Source organism: Trachemys scripta, chromosome 8 (assembly GCF_013100865.1).
Source record: "Trachemys scripta elegans isolate TJP31775 chromosome 8, CAS_Tse_1.0, whole genome shotgun sequence".
NCBI classification, from domain to species: domain Eukaryota; kingdom Metazoa; phylum Chordata; order Testudines; family Emydidae; genus Trachemys; species Trachemys scripta.
In genome coordinates this window covers 56,601,455-56,624,961 of record NC_048305.1, presented here as the reverse complement: position 1 = coordinate 56,624,961, position 23,507 = coordinate 56,601,455, and the positions used below count along the sequence as shown (strand labels likewise).

Below are 23,507 nucleotides of genomic sequence, written 5' to 3'. Positions count from 1 at the left end.
CACGAAAGCTCATGCTCCTATACGTCTGTTAGTCTATAGGTGCCACAGGACTCTTTGCTGCTTTTACAGATCCAGACTAACACAGCTACCCCTTTGATACTTGATTGTACAAGTGTCCCACTGATTGATTGATTGACAGGCTTCCTGTTTTTGATGTACTTCAAAAAATAATTGCCTGTTAGTTTTTGTGTCTTTTGCTAGTTGTTCTTCAAATTATACTTTTACATTTGACTTGATAGAGTTTATGCTCCTTTTGATTTTCCTCATTAGGATTTGATTTCCAATTTTTTGCCTCTAATTGCCTCTTTTACTCTGTTTAGCCATAGTAGCATTTTTTGGTCCTCTTACATTTCTTTAATTTGGAGTACACTTTTATTTTATTTGGAGATATATCTATCTCATAGAACTAGAAAGGACCTTGAAAGGTCATTGAGTCCAGCCCCCTACCTTCACTAACAGAACCAAATACCCCAGATCCCTAAGTGGTCCCCTCAAGGACTGAGCTCACAACCCTGGGTTTAGCAGGCCAATACTCAAACCACTGAGCTATCCCTCCTCTATTGCGGCCTTTTAATAGTTTGCATGCAGTTTGCAGGCATTCCATCCTTGTGACTGTTCCTTTTAATATCTGTTTAAACTAGCTTCCTCATTTTTGTGTAGGTCCCCTTTCTGAAGTGAAATGCTACTGTGGTTAAATGCTACTTTGGTATTTCCCCCGTACAAGTATATTAAATTTAATTATATTATGGTTGCCATTAATGAGCAGTTGAACTATATTCTTTTCTGGGACCACATCTTGTGCTCCACTTAGAACTAGATCAAGAATTGCCTATCTCCTCGTAGGTTCCATGACTAGCTGCTCCAATAAATAGTCATTAATGGTGTCTAGATATTTTGTCTCTGCATCCTGTCCTGAGTTGACATATACTCAGTCAATAGGGGCTTAGTTGAAATCACCCATTATTATTCAGTTTTCTGTTTTTGTAGTCTCTCTAATGTCCCTTGGCATTTCACAATCACTGTCACTATCTTGGACAGGTGGTCAGTGGTATTTTGTTCAAGCATGGAATTTCTATCCATGGAGATTTTATGGTACAATTTGATTCTTTTAAGGATTTTTACTATATTTGACTCTATGCTTTCTTTCATGTATAGTGCCACCCCTCCTCTAGTGTGACCTACTCTGTTATTCCTATATATTTTGTACCCTGGTTTTACCATGTCCCATTGATTATTATTGTTTCATCAAGTTTCTGTGATGCCTATTATATCAATATCTTCATTTAATACCAGGCACGCAGGTCACCCATCTTAGTATTTAGATATCTAGCATTTGTATACAAGCACTAACAAAATTTGTCAATATTTCTCTCAGTCAGTCAGAATAAAGTCTAAAATGGCTGTCCCCCTGGTTACCTCCTCCATCTTCTGAAATAAGAAGTTATCCACAACACATTTCAAGAACTTACTGGAGACATTTTGTGTTTTGCTGCATTACTTTTTCCAATGTCTGGGTAGTTAAAGTCCCCAATACTACCAGTTCCTGAGTTTTGGATAACACCTTTTACCTTGATTTAGCTGGTTCAGGACAAATGAATTAATGTGCTAATCTGAGTATATAGTAAGTGAAGGTAGTTGATACGTCAGAGTTAGCTAACATGCTAACCCCAACATAACCTCAATTACTTGTTCTAATCTACACATACACACTTAGGCTTGTCTACACACTGAAGATGCACTGTTTTAATTACTAAATTCATGCCTTTAGTTTAAGCAGTGCAATTTTATGCATAGACCAGGCCTTACAGTAGTTACCAGGTGTAAAGAAATGGTTACTCACCCTGTGCAGTAACTATGGTTCTTCAAGATGCATGTTCCTGTGGGTGCTCCACTCTGAGTGCGCTTGTGCCCACTGCACCTTTGATCGGTGATCCATTCAGCCTGTGCATGCGTTACTCAATCTCATGCTCTGTGCTGTTATATAGCGCTGTGTAGGAGAACCAGCCTTGGTTCATTCTCTACCACAAAACTCCATAGCAGAGAACTCTGAAGTACAGAGGAAGAAGGGCAAGTAGTGGAGCACCCATTGGGACACATATCTCAAAGGATAACAGTTACTGCACAATGGTGAGTAACCATTTCTTCTTCTTTGAGTAGTGTCCCTATAGGTGGTCCCCTTTAGGTGACTTCCAAGCAGCTCTCTTTAAGGAGGAGCAGGCTTTGGAGTAGAGTCCAGTATTAAAGAAAGTATAGCTGAGCTCAACGCAGCATCAAATCTGAGCCTTGAGTTATTGCATAGTGCTCAGCAAAGAGGTCCACATCTCAGCTCTACATAGTTCAATGATGGGAACATTTTTGAGAAAGGCTGTAGAAATGGAAATAAATCTCATAAGTGAGTTTGTATATCTGAGGGTGCTTGGAGATTACAAGATTGGTAGCAACAGCTAATGCAGTCAGATATCCACTTGGAAAGTCTATTTAGAGATCTGTCTGCAATTGAAACAAATAATTTGGTCTTTCTGAAAAGTTTAGTCAAGTCAAGATAGAAGGTCATAGCTCTTCTGATATGAAGTGTGTGTAACAATGCCTCCTCTTTGTCTAGGCGAGGTGTAGGGTGGAAGATTGGGAGGTGAACGGGTTGGTTAATATGGAACTTGGAAGATATCTTTTGTAAAAACTTGGGGTGTGAGCATAATGTGACCTTGTCTTTGAAAAAAATCTTGTGAAAGGAGAGTATGCCATAAGAACCTCTATTTCTCCAACTTGTTCAGCTCTCACGATAGCTATCAGAAATGCTGTCTTCATCGACAAATGGAGAAGTGAGCAGGGAGTCATTGGTTCAAATGGAGATCTTGTAAGATGTTTAAGAACCAGATTGATATCCCAATCCAGAGTGGGACATTTGACTGGTGGAAAGAGATTTCCAAGTCCTGTCTGAGGAACCTCATTGTCATTGAGTTGGGGAATACGGAATAACCTTTTATTGGAGAATCTTCTTCTTAGCATATATGCTACGTGCCTCAGGTGGCACATGACCAAAATTCATCATCAAATTTGATCTGCTGGTTGGATTGTTGGATCGCAGCTTGGGCTGCGTATTGACAGGAATGCAATGTGAGCACTGATCCATGAATGGAAAGCTGTGATGGCTGACAGGTGAACTCTAATGGAACTCAGAGACAGTCCTGAGTTTTTTAGTTCAAGAATGTAGTCAAATATATCTGATAACTATCAGGCTGTTGGTGGAATGTGTTTGAGGTCACAACAGCAGGCAAATCTTGTCCATTTTTAAGTGCAGTGTATAGATTGTTTTCTGCTCTGTAATAGCACTCTTTTTACTTCCTCTGAACAGATAATCTCTAATCCTGTGAACCATCAACCAGCCATGCTTTGGACCAAAGAACTCTAAGATTGGGGTGAAGGATCTTCCCACCTTCCTGGGAGAAGAGATAAGGAGTGGCCTGGAGAGTGATTGGTGAGTAAATGGCTAGCTGTATCAGGTAAGGAAACCAAGTTTGTCTGAGCCAGATCAGGACTCTTATGACAATACTAGGTCAGAACAAAGGTCCATCTAGCCCAGTATCCTGTCTTCTGACAGTGGCCAATACCAGGTGCTTCAGAGGGAATGAACAGAACAGGTAATCATCAAGTGATCCATACCATCCATTATAACAATTCTGGCTTTGTCCTTTTTTATTTTAAATAGAACTTTGGATATTACAGGAGTTGGGGGGACGGATGCAGACAGTAGACCCAATGACCACTGACGGTGCAAGCCATCCCCCAAGGATCAGTGACCCAGCCTGCCTCTGGAGCAGAACTGATTGCATTTCTTGTTTACTGTCATGTTGAACAGATCTATTTGAGGGGTGCCCTGTTGCCAGAATATGTAGGCAAGTATGATAGAATCTATCTTCCACTCATGGTCTTGAGAGAAGTGCCTGCTGAGTGTGTCCATGATCACATTCTGAACTTCTGGGAGGTAAGCTGCTATAATGACATTCTAATTGCATATGTATCAGTTCCAAAGCTTGACAGCCTTGGCACAAAGGGAGGGGGATCTTGCCCCTCCTTATTGTTTGATACAGAACATGCATGACATGCTGTCTGTCATGACCTTTATGAGTTTGCCCCTGATTAGTGGTAGAAACTGGAGACAGGCATATCTGACTGCCCTGAGATCCAGGAGGTTGATGTGCGGAGTGGTTTTCTGAAGCATCCACCTGCCCTGTGCTATGTGGGTGTCTAGATGCGCTCCCCACCTGTGATGTTTTCTGATTAAAATATGACCATGTAAATCAGTGTTGCTACCACTGTTATATAATTGCAACAAATCTTGTACAAAGTATGTCAAGTAAGGTGTCTATGGGAAGGTTATGATTTGCTGAATATGATTATACTCTTTGTATGCATGTATCATGTTTGTATTTGTAGTTATGAGTATTGGCTCTATACCTGTATTTCAAATATGTTTGCTCCTGTGGTAATGCTCACAAAGGTATTTAGCCTGCACATCTTGAAGAGACTATTCAAGTTAAGTGGCCCATCAAGAACACTTAACTCACAATAGACCATGGGAGACGCCCATCCAGGCTTGATGGACTTTCATGTGAACAACTAGAGTATGGATAATGGCTTTGACTGTGACTAAGCGAAATCATGCATGGACATGTGACTTGCCCATGTGACCCCAAACACCATTTTGCTACCTGTAATTTTCCACTAGCTGTGCTGAGGGCTTCGTTTTAAACAATAGATTCCCCTCCACATGGCAGAAGCTATAAAAGGCCCTGGAAACATCTCAATTTTGTCTCTTTCCTGCTCAAACCTCTTGTGATGAGGCAAAGACTCACTGGCGTGGTGCCTCCTGCTGGTTGTCCAGGGAATTAGCTCTTTTCCAGCTCCAGAGCACCCTCTGCCGGCTGATGTCTTGCCTGCCGCTGGCCCTTGTGTCCCTCCCGAACCCCAGTGCCACTTTATCTCGGCCCCCAGCAGTAACCTACAGTTGGGGTCTCCCCCCACAGGGAAACCCCCAACCCTCTATCCCGACCTTGTCTCAGTGACTACTGCCAGTCATCATCTAGCCCCTGCTCACTAGGGCAGACTGCAATCTGTAAACCATTCCTCATCGGCAAGGGGGGTTGGACCAGCTGCCTCTGCCTAATCCTGGGCTGCCCCTCTAAGGGGGCTAGCCCTACTACCCTTTTGTGGGCCCTTAACTCGGCCTGCAGCCTGGGGCTTTGCTAGGCTGGAGCTCCCCAGCTCCCTCTGCCCTTCCCCAGCACTGATCCACCCTAGGTACTCTCTTCAGCTTTCCAGGCAGCCAGGTCCTTCTTTCTCTAGAAATCTAGAGAGAGAATGTCTCTGGCCCTCAGCCCTCTTATAGGGCCAGCTGTGGTCTGACTGGGGCATGGCTCCACCTGTGGCTGCTTCCCCCAATCAGCCTAGCTTTTCCCTGCTGCAGCCCTCTCCAGGGCTGCTTTATCCCCTTCAGGCAGGAGCGGGGTGACCACCCCACTACACCTCTGGACTATGAACTTATACTAATGGGAGCATTCTAACCAAGGGACTGAGGACCTTCCAATGATTTGGAACAACCAGTGACTTAACAAGCCAGCACTTTATTCCATCACTGCTACAAGCCTGATCCAAGAACTTGGATTGTTTGTATTTGATTCCTTTAACCAATTTTAACTCTCACCTTTCTTTCTTTTTATAAATAAACTTTTAGATTTTAGATACTAAAAGGACTGGCAACTGCATAATTATTGGGTAAGAGCTGAGTTGTATATTGACCCGGGTGTGTGGCTGGTCCTTTTATTTGATTGGTTTTAAAGAACCACTCATCTTTAAGTCTAGTGTTTTTGGTGGTGATACAAACTCTGGAATACCTAAGAAAACTGCTGTTCTGACTTCTCGTTACCCAGTGTGGTGAAACAGAAGTTTACTTTTTTTTGATGGTTTGGTATAGCTTATGGGAGAATAACCACCAGTTTTGGGGTGTGTCTGCCCTATTTCTCAGCAGCTTGTCCTGAATTTGGTATTCTCAGTTGTGACCCACAAAGGCACAGTTACACCACCACAGCAACGATATATCTGTTGTTATGATAACTGCTGGGAGAAGGACAAGTGAAAGGGACTCCCGCACAAACATTGTGAGGATATTTCCACCAATTGAGAGATTTCTTTACAAAGATGGGTATGGAAAGTAGTGTAGTTAAACTGCCTTTTCTGTGACTAAACAGTCATCAGCCACCCTGAAGGCATCACATTTGCATTCTTGTATGTCTATAACGAAAGTAGCAGCTGCCATATGCCCCAACAGCTGAAGATAGCTCTTGACTGGGAATTTGAGAAGTGATCTGGATTATATTGACTATGTTGAATAGGGCCATGAATCTGTGCATTGGGAGGTAGGCACTTGCCGCCCTTGAATCAAGATGAGCTCCTATGAATTCTAACTTTTGCACAGGGGTTAGGGTGTATTTTTTGAATGTTCAATTGCAGGTCCAATTTGAGAAAGAGGTCTATGGCTTTGCAAGCTGCCCATGAAGTTACATCCAGGGAGCAACCTTTCAGAGGCCAATTGTCTTGGTAAAGGAATACCATAATTCCTTCACTGTGGAGATGTGACGCTACTACTGACATAATCTTTGAAAAAAAGAGAGCACCCTGTACTGAAAGTGGTCCTGACTGACAGTAAAACTTAGGAATCTTTTGTGGAATGGGTGGACTGCTATATGAAAATATGCATCCTGGAGTTCAAGGGCTGAGAAACAATCCCCTTGGTCCAGTGACAGAATTACTACTGTAAGTGTCACCATTTTGAATTTTTGTGCCTTCATAAAGGTGTTGAGTAGTCTTAAATCTAGGATAGGTCTCCAACCACCATTCTTTTTTGGAACCAGGAAATACATGGAATAAAACCCCTTTCCTCTGTGCTGCATGGGAATCAGTTCTATAGCACCCAAGAGAAGAAGAAAGCCTATTTCCTGTCATAGCAGGTTCTCATGAGGGGCGTCCCTGAAGAGGGATGGGGAAGGAGGCTTAGAAGGTGAGAGAGAAGTGAAGTGGATGGAATCTCTTGTGGAGATGATCCCCAAAACCTACTTGTCCATAGTGACAGACTCCCAATCCTACCAAAAGTAGTAAAGGCGATTGCTAAAGGGAAGAAGGCAGGTGGAACATTGCAGTTGGTATGAAAGGAGATGGCAGCTCAGGACCTTGACCATCCCAGGAAAATTGGTGCTTCAAGGTGGGAGGTTATGTGGTTGAAGTTTGGGAAGTGGCTGGTTTTCTCCTCTGGAACCTGTCTCTTGCGTTGAGGTTCTGGGAACCTGAGAATTAGGTGGGGTGGGAATCTCTCTGGGATCTTCTACCATATTCTAAATCTCCTTATAAATCCTGAGAGCTGAAGCCAGGAGTCCCTCCTCATAACTACCACTGTAGAAAGCGAATGAGCGGCAGTATCTGCAGTTTTCAGAGAGGCCTGCAAAGATGTTCTGGAGCCCAGTTGGCCTTCTGCAATAATTGCCTGTAATGGCTCTCTGTGTTCTGCTGGTAGAATGGATACTCAGTAAAGGAGTTCAGCTTGGTATAATGTTAATGGTTGCACTTTGCCATTAACACCTGGTAGTTGGCGATTCTGAATTGTAAAGTAGCAGATGAATATAATTTTCTACCGAACAGGCCGAGGCACTTATGGTCTTTATCATAGGCCACAGATTTAGCGTGATGCTGCCTTCCATGTTTTTTAAGCACCTCAACCACTAAAGAGTTAGGAGATGGATGAGAAAATAAAAATTCTGAGTCCTAAGAGGAATCATAATATTTTTCGTCTGCTCTCTTGCATGTGAACGGAATTGAGGCCACGGTCTGCCAAATAACCTTTCCAGGGTCCAAGAGGATTAAGCTGTATGAAGGATGACCAGAAGCTTATAATGTGATTCTTTAATCTCTGCAAGAGGGAGCTGCAAAGAATTCGTGACCCTCTTAGAACTGTTTAAAATCATCAGCCAGAGATGGTGGAGGTGGCATGATCACTTCATCCAGAGATGAAAAAGAGATGTTAGCTGGTGGAGAGATCTCTTCATCAGTCCTAGCTTCCTGTTCCTCAAAGGTTTCTTCTTGATGTTTCAATCTCCTGGAGAGGGCGGGTGATGAAGGTTGTTTATCTCTTTGATAGGTAGTGCTCGAGGCCCTAGAGAATTGCTGGTGATAGGCTACCAGTGTGGTCAAGAAGGTGGTATATATGGCATGGTTGGAGGCATCCATGAGTGCTCATTCCAGTGAGATAGTGGCTGTGGATGTCTCTCAGGAGTAAGATCAACTTCCTCAGAGACCTCTGGAAGAGAGCCTCTATAGGGATGGTGTGGAGAACCTTGGACAGATATTTGAGGGACTGAGGCAATATCTTCAACAGAATCCTCCTCTTCCAACTCACTCTGAAATAGTGGACCACCGGAAGAAACATGACATGTAACTGTCGATACTGGGCAAAAATCTGAAGATCTGGAGGTCCTTGGTACCAAGAATATATCAGAGCTGAGCAATGGTGAGTCAGGCATTTCAGACCTGCAGCACCAAGCATGTTGTCGGTACCGTGTCCATGGCCTGCACCGAAGCGACAGTTTGTGAGGGAGTTGACGATACCATGAATCCCTAATGCTCCAAGGGGAGTCCAGACGAAGCTAGATCAGGCGTCTTCAATACCGAGCGAGAAGAGGAGGACATCTTGGAGCCTGGAATTTTTTAGTCTTTATACTTAACTGTGCCCTCGGTACCTGAGGGGTAGCAGTCTCATGGGTACCAGACAGCAGTGGGCACCAAAGTGGCTGAAGTCATTGGAGACCTTGACACCTTTGAGGTAGATTCCCTACGTGGAGAATTTGAGAGACAATCTTTGGGAGTCTTATGAGAGGAATCGTGAATGTTCCTCTTAGATGCCCCTGAGGAATGCGGTTCAGAGACAGTGAAGGCTGCAGACTTATTCTGAGACTGGCATATAGGGTGTGAGGGGAGTGTCTCCTGGCCAGCATCAGAGGCCACACTTAGTGACCTCTCCATCATGAGGAATTTAAGTTTGATCTCCCTGTTTTTTCTGGCTCTAGATTTTAATGACAGACAGAAAGTTGCACTTTTGGGATATATGAGATTCCCTGAGGCAACAGATACACCGGGAGTGTCTGTGACTCATCAGGATTGCCTCCTGATGTAAAAGACAGTGTGTGAAACCAGGAGAAACAATAAAAAAGCTATATCAATAAATAATTTGGGGGAGGAGGTTAAGTTTTTTTTTTAAACGACAACAGCGGAAACTACTACTAACTACTACTAAGAACAACTATAATAAACTAACTACTAAAAGAGTTAAGGGGTCACAGTTCAGGTAAAACTCAAAAAGGACAACTGCTAAAGCTCTGCCTCAGGCCAAGGCAGGTGAGAAGGAACTGAGAGCGGTTCACCCATGACGTGCTATATAACAACAGCATGGAACATGAGATTAACATGCATGTGCAGGCCGAATGGACACTGCTATGAAAAATCTCCAATCAAAGGCACAGGGAGCGCAAGCACACCTAGAGTGGAGCACCTATAGGGACACCACTCGAAGAAGAGCAGGTGTTCTTTAGGCCCTTCATTCACTTAATACCAATTTCCTGTTCTGTTATTGCTGCTAAACAAGTTGGTATTACATCTATCAAGGCCTTTCCAGGGGCTTGTCTACACTTACAATGCTACAGTGGTGCAGTGCCACTGTAATGCTTTAGTATAGACACTACTTTTGCTGACAGGAGGGATTCTCCCATCAGTGTAGATGATCCACATCTCTGAGAGGCAGTAGCTAGGTTGCCTAGCGCTGTCTACACCAGGACTTTGGTCATCTTAACTATGCTGCTCAGGGGTGTGTGGATTTTTCACACCCCCGATCAAGACAGTTATGCTGACCTAATTTTCTAGTGTACACCAGGCCTAAATCTTTTAAGGCCCAATCCTATGAATGCATATGCAATGACAATAGTCACATGTATAAATGTACTTGTCTATTTGAAGGATTGGGCCCTACTCTCTCTGTTCAGTGTTCATTCATAGAGTAATGCATCAAATAAAAGATCGTCTGAACAGTTCATAGGCCTACAAACCAAATCCCTGGCCTGCACATTGTACTCCCTTTCTCTCACATGTCCCACTGTGCACAGAGAGCCATAAAGCAGCAGTCTCCCCCTGCACATGCTCTCTGACAGCACAGCAAAAACACACCGTGATCACTGTGTTTTGCTCCTGTTTACAGGAAAAGGACAAACAGGCAGGAATTGACCTAAAATAACTCTCTAATTTTTCTACTACCTGGGCAAAGTTTTAATTCTACTGCCATCAAAATTAGTGACTGCACATCATACACAGAGACAATAAGCTAATACCTTAATCGTCCACATTCCCGGTTCTGGATCTTTTACATTCACCACCTTTGCAGAGTTATGGATATTTAGCAACTCATTCAAGCCAGATCCTTTCCTCATCTGCTTACCTAAAACACAAGTAAACATGGAGTAAATATATTTTTCTTAGCCATGTCACACATATGGTTACTATATGACTTATTAGCTAGCTCATTTTATGATATTTACAGTAATCTCCAACTTCAAGCTGTTACTGGAAATTCTTTGTCAGGATTCTAAAAATGCTCAAAGAGTCATTCTAACTTTTCCATTCATTTAATAACTTTAATACATCTCTGTGTGGTGAGTAATGACTTACTGATATAAGAATCAAATTATCAGGCAAATAACTTTCTCTTCTTCCCAGAACAAACTGATGGCAAATGAGAGGTAGAGGTTTGGTGGCAGATGCTGTCTATGGCCAGTTTTCATTCAGAATTTTAGAGAATTCTTCCATCAGTGATGGCACTGATAGTACTGATCAGCTGCCAGCATGCTCACCCTTCTGTCCTCTAGACCTGCACTTAGCAGGGTAGATGGCATGGTGGTAGAAACTGGTGTTAGCCAGTCCCCACTAGCAATTCCACTGTTGCTAGCACTGTTGGTGCTGCACCAGTGTATTAACTTTAAGGAAGTTCCCCACTCTTGTTCAAACTTCTTAAATTTTCATTGTGAATTTAGCCTGGCTATCAGGTACATTCTGCCTCAGTAAGGGAGTACCAGTTTTCACAATGTCTTGGTATTCAGATAAGTTTATAGGCTAGAATCGGTTCTCTAAAGAAACGCTCAATTACCTACTCTGCTAATCATTAAGTGCAGCTGAACAATATGAGGAAGAGCTCCAAAACAGCAGATGAGGCTCAAGTGCAGGAAAAAGGCTCAAGTTTGGGTACTGGATATATGGGCCACATTGTTGGCTGATGTATATTGGCATATCTCCACTAATTTGGAGCTATGCTGATTTAAACCAGATGAGAATCTGGCCCTTAGAACATGAACAAGAAGGGCCGAATGGCTATATCTGTCCAGATCCTCAGAGGAGGCTGAGAAGCACACAATGCAGGTGAGCATTCCTTTGATTCTGAGTTGTGAGCATGCCAGATTGGTCCCTGGTGTAAATTAGAGCAGCCTACCAGGTACGGATATAGCTGACAATTAAAAGGGACACATTGGCCATGTCCTTTTCTCCCCAATCTTCCCCCTGATGTCAGCACTGGAGGGAGGACGAAGAATAGGGACCTCTGTGCCACAAGTGGTGCATCCCATCAAAGTGGGGTGATCTTCCTGGGGCTGTACACGAGGGCGTTGGGGCTGGGTTGTGCTGGTGGTGTGTCACAGGCAGCTGCACAGCACAGCCAAGGATCTGGGACGTTACAAAGAACAAAGGGATGGAATTGTTTTCTGATTCAGGCCCTGATCCTAGAATCAGAGAGTACCGGATTTAGTGCTTAATGCAGCAAATAGTCACACTGAAGTGAAAGGGACTACTCAGGGCAGTAAACCCAACTCTGGCAGTTCATGTTTACAGGATGAAGCCCCCAGACATGATAAACTGAAAGCACTGTCATGCAACCCTTAAACACATTTTCCCAGATTACCCATGATTTGAAAGTCACTTTAAACAACAAAGGGTGATATGCATTTTTAAAGTGTACAAAGTAAACAAAGCACATCTGGCAGAGCTAGTATTTAAGGCAGAACACCACACATAACTGTGTTAATCGTGCTCTTCAGAGACACACTCTAAGCAAAGTCCCCCTTCCTGTAAACAAAGGAGGAATGCCTCAGATGGAAGACTTGACCGGAGTGCCTTGCAGAGAACCCATGCTGTGAAAAGGAACATTTCATAGACACTTTAAAGAGCTCAAAATAAATCTCCAGCTGAAAGTCCCTCAGAGCCCAGAATGCACAATCTTGAATTTTAATTTCTGGAGCATTACACAGGCTCCTATGGACTCTAACTTATAAAGGAGTAATAAATCTATTAAAAATACCTTTATTTATAAATAGTATTCCAAATCAGTAACCTGCATTATTTTTTTCACCACTAAATAACTATGGGCACATGATGCAGAGTTTGAATTGAAATGTTCTCATGGTTCAGGTGTGTTTGATTCTTGGTTTTGGTTTGGTTCATAACTTGTAAGGGCCAGCTACCATATTCAGGTATGTTCAGATGCTGAGCTCCAGTTCAGCCCCGCTGTACACATATGACATGATATAGCCAAAACCGATATGAAAACAGACAGAAAAACATTTGCCATGTAAATCAGATACTAAATAAAATGGATATGGTAGAAAATCATCAAGGGTCAAGAAAGAAAAGTTGTATGTTGTGGTTGTGAGTTCATCAGAGGGCACAGCTGTTAAATAAGATAATTAAAAGACTTTATAATGGCATTAAAAGACCAAATGCCTTCATGCTAGCAATGACTATTTACAGTGCTATCACTTCTAGAATTGGGCAAATCCATACCTCATGGCCACACTAAAGAAAACCCTTCAGAGTAATTCATCTGTAATACTAGATTGGATAAAGCACTAAAAATCACTGTAGAATAGAATTCTGCACTAACTGGGGATTTTTCATGAGAGTTTAACAGATTTAAGCACCCACCTCCGTTAAGCCCTTTTGAAAATCTCACTCTGGATCTTCCAGGTCTCTCCCCAGATGAACAAAATAGGCCTTTTTCATGATTCTAGGACTCACCACTCCAGAATACATTCTTGGAGCAAGTAGGAGGAAAGTCCCCGTATCTATTTTCAAAGTTTTACAAACTTTATTTTCACTGAGAAAAGCATATTTAAGAGTTGGTTACTCTCAAATAGGCTTTTTCCAGTCAACTTCCAAAACAATAGCTTAAAGCGTCAAAGGGAGGTGGGTGCTTCTCCTGTGAAGCAAATATTGAGCCAGACAACAATCCCAGTTACTGCTGTATAAATTCAGAGTAACTCCACTGAAATCAACGGATTACTTCAGATTTATGCCAGTACAAATCTGGCATAAGGTGTAAGATTTTTTTAGAACTGTAAGAATTTCTTTCTTGCCATGGAAAGCATACTTGAGCATAATCAATAAATCAGGAGAAACAGTGCCTATTTTGTGAATAAACACAAGCTATTCCAGTCTTCGAAGCTAGCAATGTGGCACCCTGCATGCAAGCAAGTTAATTAAGAAAAGTCAGGAAGTATTTTAGCCATTTACATTTCTGGGAATTATGTGATTAAACTGCTGAGTAACCTGGCTATATACTCCTCCAACTTTTCTTATAGACTGATCAGCTAGGTTTCAAAATAATACAAAAAAGTTTAGACCCCATCCCGCTCCCACTGAAGTCAATCAAAGTTTTACCACTGGGCTCGTAGTTGCATCAGTATAAATTCAGAGTAACTCTCTGAACTCAGCTGAGTTATTCAAGAGCCACATAGGTGTACGGAAGCAGAACTTGGTCTACTGACTTCAATGGGAAAAGGACCTGGCCTTTCCTGTTGGAGAGTGCAAAGCTGGGTTGTCTTGTTTATTTTTCCCCCCACTAAATATAAAGGAATATATAGATATCTCACCTAATGGATCATGAATTTCAATTACTGGAGAAGGGCCACTCAGTGACACTGTGACCTCTTTCAGACTGGGATCAAAAGGAATTTGCCAAGTATTTACTGCCAAGGTTAAATGGTCTGTGGATAGGAGATGCACTTTGGAGGCCTGCACCGCTTCTTCTACCCACTTCAACACCTACAAGAAAAAATAATATTCATGTCACAAGACAGCATGTAAATCTTCCATAACACTGTTTATTGCAAGTTGTAGGTACTACTTTGATCAATGTTTTGACTGTATGAGCAATGATCCTGTCACCTAGACACATGTTAGAAGTGTGGTTATCAAATCACTGAGAAAGTTGCGTGGTAAAAGACTTGCCAATGCTAAAAGTCCTGCTTGCCTGATCAAGCATTTCCACCAATGTCAGTGAAGCTATCCTCCTGATAAGATAAGTAGGATTTAGATCCATATCAGGTAACTACAGCAGCCCAGAAATAAAAAAGACAAGAGTTGCAATATCCGATTTGGGGATATCTGTAGGACAATAAACAAACACACAAACAAACCTCTAAGCTAAGGTATGCCTTTATTTTCATTGTGTGAAATGAAAACAGACAGAAAAACATTTGCCATGTAAATCATATACAAATAAAATGGATATGGTAGGAAAACATCAAGGGCCAAATTCTTGTCACCTTACTCATGTGATTATCCTTGCTGAAGCCAATGGGACTGTTCACAGCAGTGGTTCTCAACCAGGGACTGGGGCCCCCTGGGGGGCCATGAGCAGGTTTCAGTGGGGTAGCCAAGCAGGGCTGGAATTAGAGTTGCTGGGGCCCAGGACAGAAAGCTAAAGCCCCAACGCATGGGGCTGAAGCTGTGGCCCTGACTCCCGCCACCCGGGGCTGAAGCCTGGGCAACTTAGCTTCACGGGGCCACGTGTGGCTTGGGGCCCAGGCAATTGCCCTGCTTGCTACCCAAAATGCTGGCCCTGGCTTTTATATGCAGAAAAACAGTTGTGGCACAGGTGGGACATGGAGTTTTTATAGCATGTTGCGGAGAACCTCAGGAAAAAAAAAGGTTATAATACCATATGTAATTAACCTATGAAATGTACTGCCACGAGATATCACTGAGACCAAGAATAACAAGATTTTTAAAGGATTAGATATAGATACAGATATTGAGAACCACCACAGTTATAATGGTACATAAACGCTCATGCTTCAGGACATATGCTAATCATGAATTCTCTGGGTTAGGAAAAAACTTTCCTTATACATGTTATGCCATAACATTTATGGAGTTTCTTGAACCTTCTTTTGAAGCATCTGGGACAAGCCACCATCATAGCTGGGATTAGACTCATAGACTCATAGACTTTAAGGTCAGAAGGGACCATTATGATCATCTGGTCTGACCCCCTGCATGCTGCAGGCCGCAATACCCTTCCCTGGACTCTGCCGTTGAAGTCCCCAATCCTGTGTTTTAGTGACTTCAATCGGCTGAGACCCTCCTGCTAGTGATCCCTGCCCCATGCTGCGGAGGAAGGCGAAAAACCTCCAGAGGCTCAGCCAATCTACCCTGGAGGAAAATTCCTTCCCGACCCCAAATATGGCGATCAGTAATACCCCGAGCATATAGGCAAGAGTCTCTAGCCTAACCCTTGTTGGCCATTATGCTATTCATGTACCATTGCTTGGTTTTCCTTGGCTACTATGTTTTACCATTAAACCATTCCCTCCATAAACTTATCCAACTTAATCTTAAAACCAGACAGGTCCGTCGCCCCCACCGTTTCCCTCGGAAGGCCGTTCCAATATTTCACCCCTCTGACGGTCAGAAACCTTCGTCTAATTTCAAGCCTGAACTTCCCCCCGGCCAGTTTGTATCCATTCGTTCTCGTGTCCACATTAGTACTAAGCTGGAATAATTCTTCTCCCTCCCTTATATTAACCCCTCTGATATATTTGAAGATAGCAATCATATCCCCCCTCAGCCTTCGCTTTGTCAGACTAAACAACCCAAGCTCCTCTAATCTCTTTTCATACGACAGGTTTTCCATTCCTCTGATCATCTTAGTCGCCCTTCTCTGCACCCGTTCCAGTTTGAGTTCATCTTTTTTAAACATTGGAGACCAGAACTGCACACAGTACTCCAAATGAGGTCTCACCAGCGCCTTATACAACGGAAGTAGGACCTCCCTATCCCTACTAGATATACCTCGCCTAATACATCCCAAGACCGCATTGGCTTTTTTCACCTCCACGTCACATTGTCGACTCATAGTCATCCTGCGGTCCACAAGGACCCCTAGGTCCTTCTCCTCTTCCGTTACTTCTAACCAATGCGTCCCCATCTTGTAACTAAAATTTTTATTAGTCATCCCCAAGTGCATCACCTTACACTTTTCACTATTAAATTTCATCCTATTTCTGACACTCCAATTCACAAGCTCATTCAAGTCTCCCTGCAGAATATCCCTATCCTCCTCCGAGTTTGCAACTCCTCCCACCTTCGTATCATCCGCAAACTTTATCAGCCCACTCTTGCAATCGGTCCCGAGGTCAGTTATAAATAGATTAAATAAAATGGGTCCCAAAACCGAACCCTGAGGCACTCCACTAGTAACCTCCCTCCAACCCGACAATTCACCCTTTAATACAACCCGCTGCATTCTCCCCATTAACCAATTCCTTATCCACCTCTGGATTTTCATATCGATCCCCATGTTTTTCATTTTAACCAATAATTCCTGATACTGGACTAGCTGGACTGCTGGTCAGATCCAATGTGACAATTCCTATGACACTACATAAACATTTACATCAGGACTGAATTTGTCCTTAGGAGAATTATGATCCTTAATATTTTGCATTTGTGAACAGCATCAAATCAACACAAGAAAGTAAAATAAATTACCAAAGTCCAAGGCTCTGTATTTCCGCTGCAGCTGCCAGTGATCTTACTAACAGAGCTGTGAACAATTTGGAACATTTGCTTGACAGCGCTTTATGCAAATTGTTTTTGGTACTGGTTCACATTCCCTGAGTTTCAGAGTCAATCAAGCCCTATAGTTCAAAGCTAAAGCCAGTCAAAACCACTAAAAATCAAATCAAAATCATGCAAGGTTTAAACCTTTCAGTAAACCTGGGTTGAGTTTCAAATTTTTACTACAGGAGAAAGCTTGACATGTTTCGTGGGATTTCAGGTTTCACTGTGTTTGCATAGCTCTTATCATGCTTAAAACAAAACAAAGAGCATCGCCATGACACCTCTTTAAATCAGCTGTTACAGGGGAAACAGTGAAGGTGATATGGCCATAAGCAGCGACTCCGTAAGTGCTCCAGGGCTGGATCACCCACAGGGAAAAAATGGTGGGTGCTGAGCACCCACCGACAGCCTCTCTATCAGCACCTCCACCTCCCTGAGCATCTCCTGCCCACCAGGGACCCTGCCGAACCCCACCGATCAGTGCCTCCCCTTCCCTCCCCTGCCTCCCCGTGCCATCCTATCACAGGCCATTGGGCATATTTACCGCTAATAGTCAAAGATAGCCTAATTTTGGCAATTAATTAGGCTATCCCATTATACCATCCCCTCCATAAATTTATCAAGCTTAGTCTTGAAGCCAGATATTGTCTTTTGCCCCCACTGCTCCCCTTGGAAGGCTGTTCCAGATCTTCACTCCTCTGATGGTTAGAAACCTTCGTCTAATTTCAAGTCTAAACTTCCTGATGGCCAGTTTATAGCCATTTGTTCTTGTGTCCACATTGGTACTGAACTTAAATAATTCCTCTCCCTCCCTGGTATTTATCTCTCTGATATATTTATAGAGAGCAATCATATCTCCCCTCAGCCTTCTTTTGGTTAGGCTAAACAAGCCAAGCTCTTTGAGTCTCCTTTCATAAGACAGGTTTTCCATTCCTTGGATCATCCTAGTAGCCCTTCTCTGTACCTGTTCCAGTTTGAAATCATCCTCCTTAAACATGGGAGACCAGAACTTCACACAGTATTCCAGATGAGGTCTCACCAGTGCCTTGTATAATGGTACTAACACCTCCTTATCTCTACTGGAAATACCTCGCCTGATGCATCCCAAGTCCGCATTAGCTTTTTTCATAGCAATATCACATTGGCGGCTCATAGTCATCCTGTGATCAACCAATACTCCAAGGTCCTCCTCCTCCTCTGTGACTTCCAACTGACGCATCCCCAACTTATAACAAAAATTCTTGTTATTAATCCCTAAATGCATGATTTTGCACTTTTCACTATTAAATTTCATCCTATTACTATTACTCCAGTTTACAAGGTCATCCAGTTCTTCCTGTATGATATCCTGGTCCTTCTCTGTATTGACAATACCTCCCAGCTTTGTGTCATCCGCAAACTTTATTAGTACATTCCCACTTTTTGTGCCAAGGTCAGTAATAAAAAGATTAAATAAGATTGGGCCCAAAACCGATCCCTGAGGAACTCCACTAGTAACCTCCCTCCAGCCTGACAGTTCACCTTTCAGTATGACCCGTTGTAGTCTCCCCTTTAACCAGTTCCTTATCCACCTTTCAATTTTCATATTGATCCCCATTTTTTCCAATTTAGCTAATAATTCCCCATGTGGAACCGTATCAAATGCCTTACAGTAAGAAGGTTCCCACTAATTCTGGGGGCTTACCTACATGGAAAAGTTTGATGAGTTAGAACTCGTTTACACAGGAGATAACAGATTATACAAATACAGATTAGAAAATACAGATTATGCAAATATATGAATCTAATTAGACCATTCTGAAGCTATATTAAGGACTGTAATCATCTCTCCATAATATAATCCAATGGCCTAAATTTGTTACAATTACAATATTAAAATTATTAATTGATATCTCACATTATTACAGTGTCTCCAAGGATCCCAAAGTGCTTGACAAACTTTAGATAAAAACAGCAACAACAGAAATGTAGCCATCCCTGAAGTTGGAATCAGAGATGCGCTGACAATGGTCCTGATCCTGCAAGCAATTACACACATGCACAACTTTAGGCATATGAATCATCACACTGATTTTAACCTCCACTGATGCCAAATGATGGAGTTCACTTAGGATACATCTACACTGCAATTAGAGACCTGAGCCCAAATGTCCACATTGCCATGTTTAGTCCCGGAGCCCCACGAGCCTGAGTTAATTGACCTGGGCTCTGACACTCGGTGTCATGGGGTAGATGTACTCTTAGATTGCTTCAGTGGGACTGCTCATGTATATAAGGTTAAGCATGTGTGTTTGCAGGATTGGGTCCAGTATTTATGAAAAGGGTTTCCCATATTAGCATTCCCATTAACCCAGGATGAATCTTGTATAGCAGTTTGCAAAGCATACGATGAGAGGCTGTGGAATCTATTAATTTATTTCCCCATTTGAACACACATACTTTCTCATAACCATAACAAAGGAAGCCACTAAGGAAAGAGACCTAGAAACCTTGCTAACAAACTTTTATTAAGACACGCTTTGCTGGATGTGTTTATACTTTATTCCTTGAGATATACTTTGCCAAAGTTAACACTGGTATAAGGGATGCAATTCTATTGATCTTTATCTTCAGAGGAGTTTATGCACCGTTGCAACAGAGCTGAATTTGGCTCACTGAATATTATTACAGTACTGCACCATGTCCCAGTTTGAGTAATTTCGGGGGCAAGTGGGAGTATCATCCAGTGGGAAATTTCTGAAAATTCTTATAAATCAGTGCAACAGTTTGTATTTCAAAGGCCAAAAAAATTGCTCTTCAAAATATTGTTATGAGACCCCTGGATGTCCTCTTTGGCAGGGATGATTTAGAAGTTTTCATGGGAGTGCTGAACTCTATCAGAGCCCGGGAAATCATTCCATCCCTCCTTTCTGTTTGGAAGCAGAGTTTTAACAAGGCATTGCAGCATATCACAGGGTGGAATGTGACACCCATTGAATGGTGCATGGCAACACAATATATTTCAAGACAAAAATGGAAGAAGAAAATAGGATCTAGTTGAAAATGCATGGGGGACTTTAAGTAAACAAAATACACCTCTACCCTGATATAACGCGACCCGATATAACACAAATTCGGATATAACGCAGTAAAGCAGCGCTGGGGGGGGTGGGGCTGCGCGCTCTGGAGGATCAAAGCAAGTTCGATATAACGCGGTTTCACCTATAACGCGGTAAGATTTTTTGGCTCCTGAGGACAGCGTTATATCGAGGTAGAGATGTAGATTGGTTCTTTTGCACTATTCCAGCTGCTCTGTGCAGATCAGCAGCACAAAGCAGCTATAAACCCAGTTTAACCAGCCATCTAAGGATTCCAGGTGGCAAAGACACACTGTAACAGCTTGTAGACCACAACACACCTGCCCGAAGTAGAGGGCAAGGCAGCAGATATGCAGACATGGCCAGGTATCCCTCACCCCCAAGAAATCCCTGACTGCTAGAAAGGTCCCAGGAACCATTGGCAACTGTGACTGCTTTAACTTACATCAGGGGACCTGCTGATCCCTGGACTGAGGGAAAACCACCTTTGTTTCACCTCCCTTGTCCTGGAGCAGTGCTTAATTTGTGCCGGGGCTTGCCAGAGCTGAGTCCAGCACCTCTAGGCACCTCATAGCCCTGGAATCGCTGGGCTTGGTGCGTCAGTTATGAAAGTAAAAAAATTACTTGAGCCCTGGCCCATCTTTCATTATAATTAATCACTGTCTTGGACTAAGCACAGCTCAGCATAGGGTCTGGACTAATGTAGTTACCAGGGCTTGATCCTAAATTACTTATACAATCCTTACTCAAGCAGAACTCCCATTGACTTAATTATGGATACCATAAAACATCCAAGTGATGGACTATAGTTGATAAACTAAAATACATGCCTAATGTGCAGTTGTATAGCACTATTTGCATTGTGACTTTTGCACAGCACACAGCATAAAACACATTTTGAAAATTTCCCATTGTTTATCTGCAATATGGCAGACTAGCTCTAATTTGAAAATACCTGCATAAACGAATATTTAGTACTTATGTTTTATCTGTTCAGGGCCTGATCCAACTTCCAATGCTAATAATCTGGCACCTTTTTAGACCAGTGATATCATACCTAGAAGGATAACATCTCCAATGGTTCTGTTGGTCATCCAAGTTCTATCAGTCAAAATCACTATTGAAGGATTAGCATAGGGATAGAAAGTTGGTAGAAAGGAAGAGAATGAGCTCATGAGTCTACAGCTCTGATTGAAAACCATATTTTAAAAAGAAAATCCTGTCAAAATCTGATTTTATTTTCTTCTTGTTCAAGAAAATTTTTAATGTGACAGACAACGAGATAATGCCAAGAATAAAAAGAGGAAGGGGGATCTTAATGAGAAATACGGGACAACAGAGAAAATCAAGAACTGTCCAAGTGGTATGTTATTAATTCTTCATAAATATGCAATAGAATTTAAGTTAATTCATACTGAATGCTGAAATGTAAGTGCATATTTCATATGTTTTTGTTTAAAGGCATGGGATCAATTTCCCTCAAGTGCTGCCTGTGATAAATGGACTCCTTTTACGTTTACCTTTTTATAAAGCTGAACATTAAAAGAAAGCCAACCCTAGGGCACTGCAGCAAATATAATTTATTTTATCCACAAAGGGCCCCTAAATTCTACTCAGTAGGTCTCTGATGCACTACATATAACTAGTGGATGAGTCAGCAACACCATCAGAAAAATTGATGAATAAGCACCTTCAGAACAGTAATTTAGGAATAGTTATTACAATAGATGGATAAAGTGGTTCCAATAAAAGAACCCCCAGTTTGAATCTCAGTCAAAACCCTACTTGATTTTTTTGAGCTTTGAAAAAAGTTAAAGTTTTCATATATCTCTGTATTTCCTGTTTATTTTCTCCAAAAGCAGAAATATCTATTGTAAGTATTCGTGTGGCCCCCATTAACACACCATCTTTCATGTTTTACCCCCATTTTACAGATAGGGAACTATGGCACAGAGAGACCATGTGTTTTGCCCAAAATCACAGAGGAAATCTGAACCAGAGCAAGGAATTGAACCCAGGTCTCCTGACTCTGAGGCTACTGCCATAATAGCTGGACTATCCTTTCTCTCAATGTGACAGTAATGTGAGAAAAGTTACTCTGATAGTATTTCCAGCCAGGCGTAAATCAGGAAGTACCAGATAACTCATGAGGGTAATTTTTGTGTGATTGCCAGCCTGATCTCTAGGCCAAAGAAATCTGGATTACTGAAGGGTCTGAACATCCCTGAATTTTGAAGAAATTTTGATCCAGATCCATAGCCATATCATTACTGCTGGTTTTTGAGTGCCAAAATATATGGCACGCAGTTCACAAAACTTAGTAAAGAAATTAGGTAAAACCCTGGCCCCTTTGCAATCAACAGCACAACTCCCATTGCCTTCATCAAGGCCAGGATTCCACCTGTGATCCCTACCCTGAAAAGTATGATTTAAATTCATCATGTAAAAAAATGTTAGGATTACAAATTAAAACAACAAAAAAGGATGAGGAAGCAAGAGAAGAACAAGGGTAATAATAATGAGGTTACTCAATAATGGCCTGGTCCGGATCCCATTCAATCCAATGGAAGATGGATTAGGCCCAAAGCAGTTACTTATCTTGATAGTTAATTCAGGTTTTGTACCTTTCCCTTCCTTCACTTCCCATTGGTAAGGCAGCTGAAATCAAGGGAGGTAGTTGGGAGTTCAGTTTTAGGGAGGGTATTTCAAACGCAAGGGAGCAACATGGAAGAAAGCATAAAGACACCAGGAAAAGGAGGCAGCCATAGGGATGTCTGTCTGCGTCATTGGTGAAATGAAAAGGATGGGAAAACAAGAAAGGAAAGCAGATCAGGGACAAGAAATTCAAGAGACTGAGGTTCAGGGGTTTCTCTAGCTTTGGACAAACATCTGAATTCTTGGATGCTTAACCTGACCAACTGAGCCTCTGGAGAATCACCCATCACATATGGCTTGAGCTGAGGAATTTCAACTCATTATGAAGACATAAACAAGCAGCAACAGACCAAAATAGAAAAAAAAGGGGGGGAGGCATCTTCTTTCCTGTTTACACCATAGTTTGGATTCTCTTAGTAAAGTCAACAGAAACAATCTCTACATATGGAAATAAAGCAGTTGCTAGACAACTAAAATTCTCATTTTAATTACTATAGCACGTCATTAGTTTCTGAAGCCAAATCACTTCTCTGGCTTGTGCAGCTGTTCAGAAATACAGTCCATGGGAGGAAATGGGGATCAAGTTTTGAAATGAGATGATAAACTAAAGATGGATTAAAAATGAGAAAAATAAATACAAAAATACAGAACAATCTTGCACGGAAAGAAAAACAAGCTATGGAAAGAAAACAGATTCAGCAAAGAAAAAGAAAATGTAGGTACTATAAAACAAATGACAATGAAGGCATCACAGAAAGTGTTAATGTTCTAGAAAGAGCACCTTTTTTCTGTACAAAT

General features: G+C 42.1%; 1 protein-coding gene across 1 annotated transcript in view; it reads right to left on the bottom strand.

The window, feature by feature from the left end:
- Positions 1-23,507, bottom strand: part of HMCN1 (hemicentin 1) — a 329,872-nt gene that overhangs the window by 218,608 nt on the left and 87,757 nt on the right. Inside the window, 2 exon segments of the mRNA XM_034778414.1 lie at positions 10,422-10,528; positions 14,004-14,175. Coding sequence (XP_034634305.1) covers positions 10,422-10,528; positions 14,004-14,175 — 279 coding nt within the window.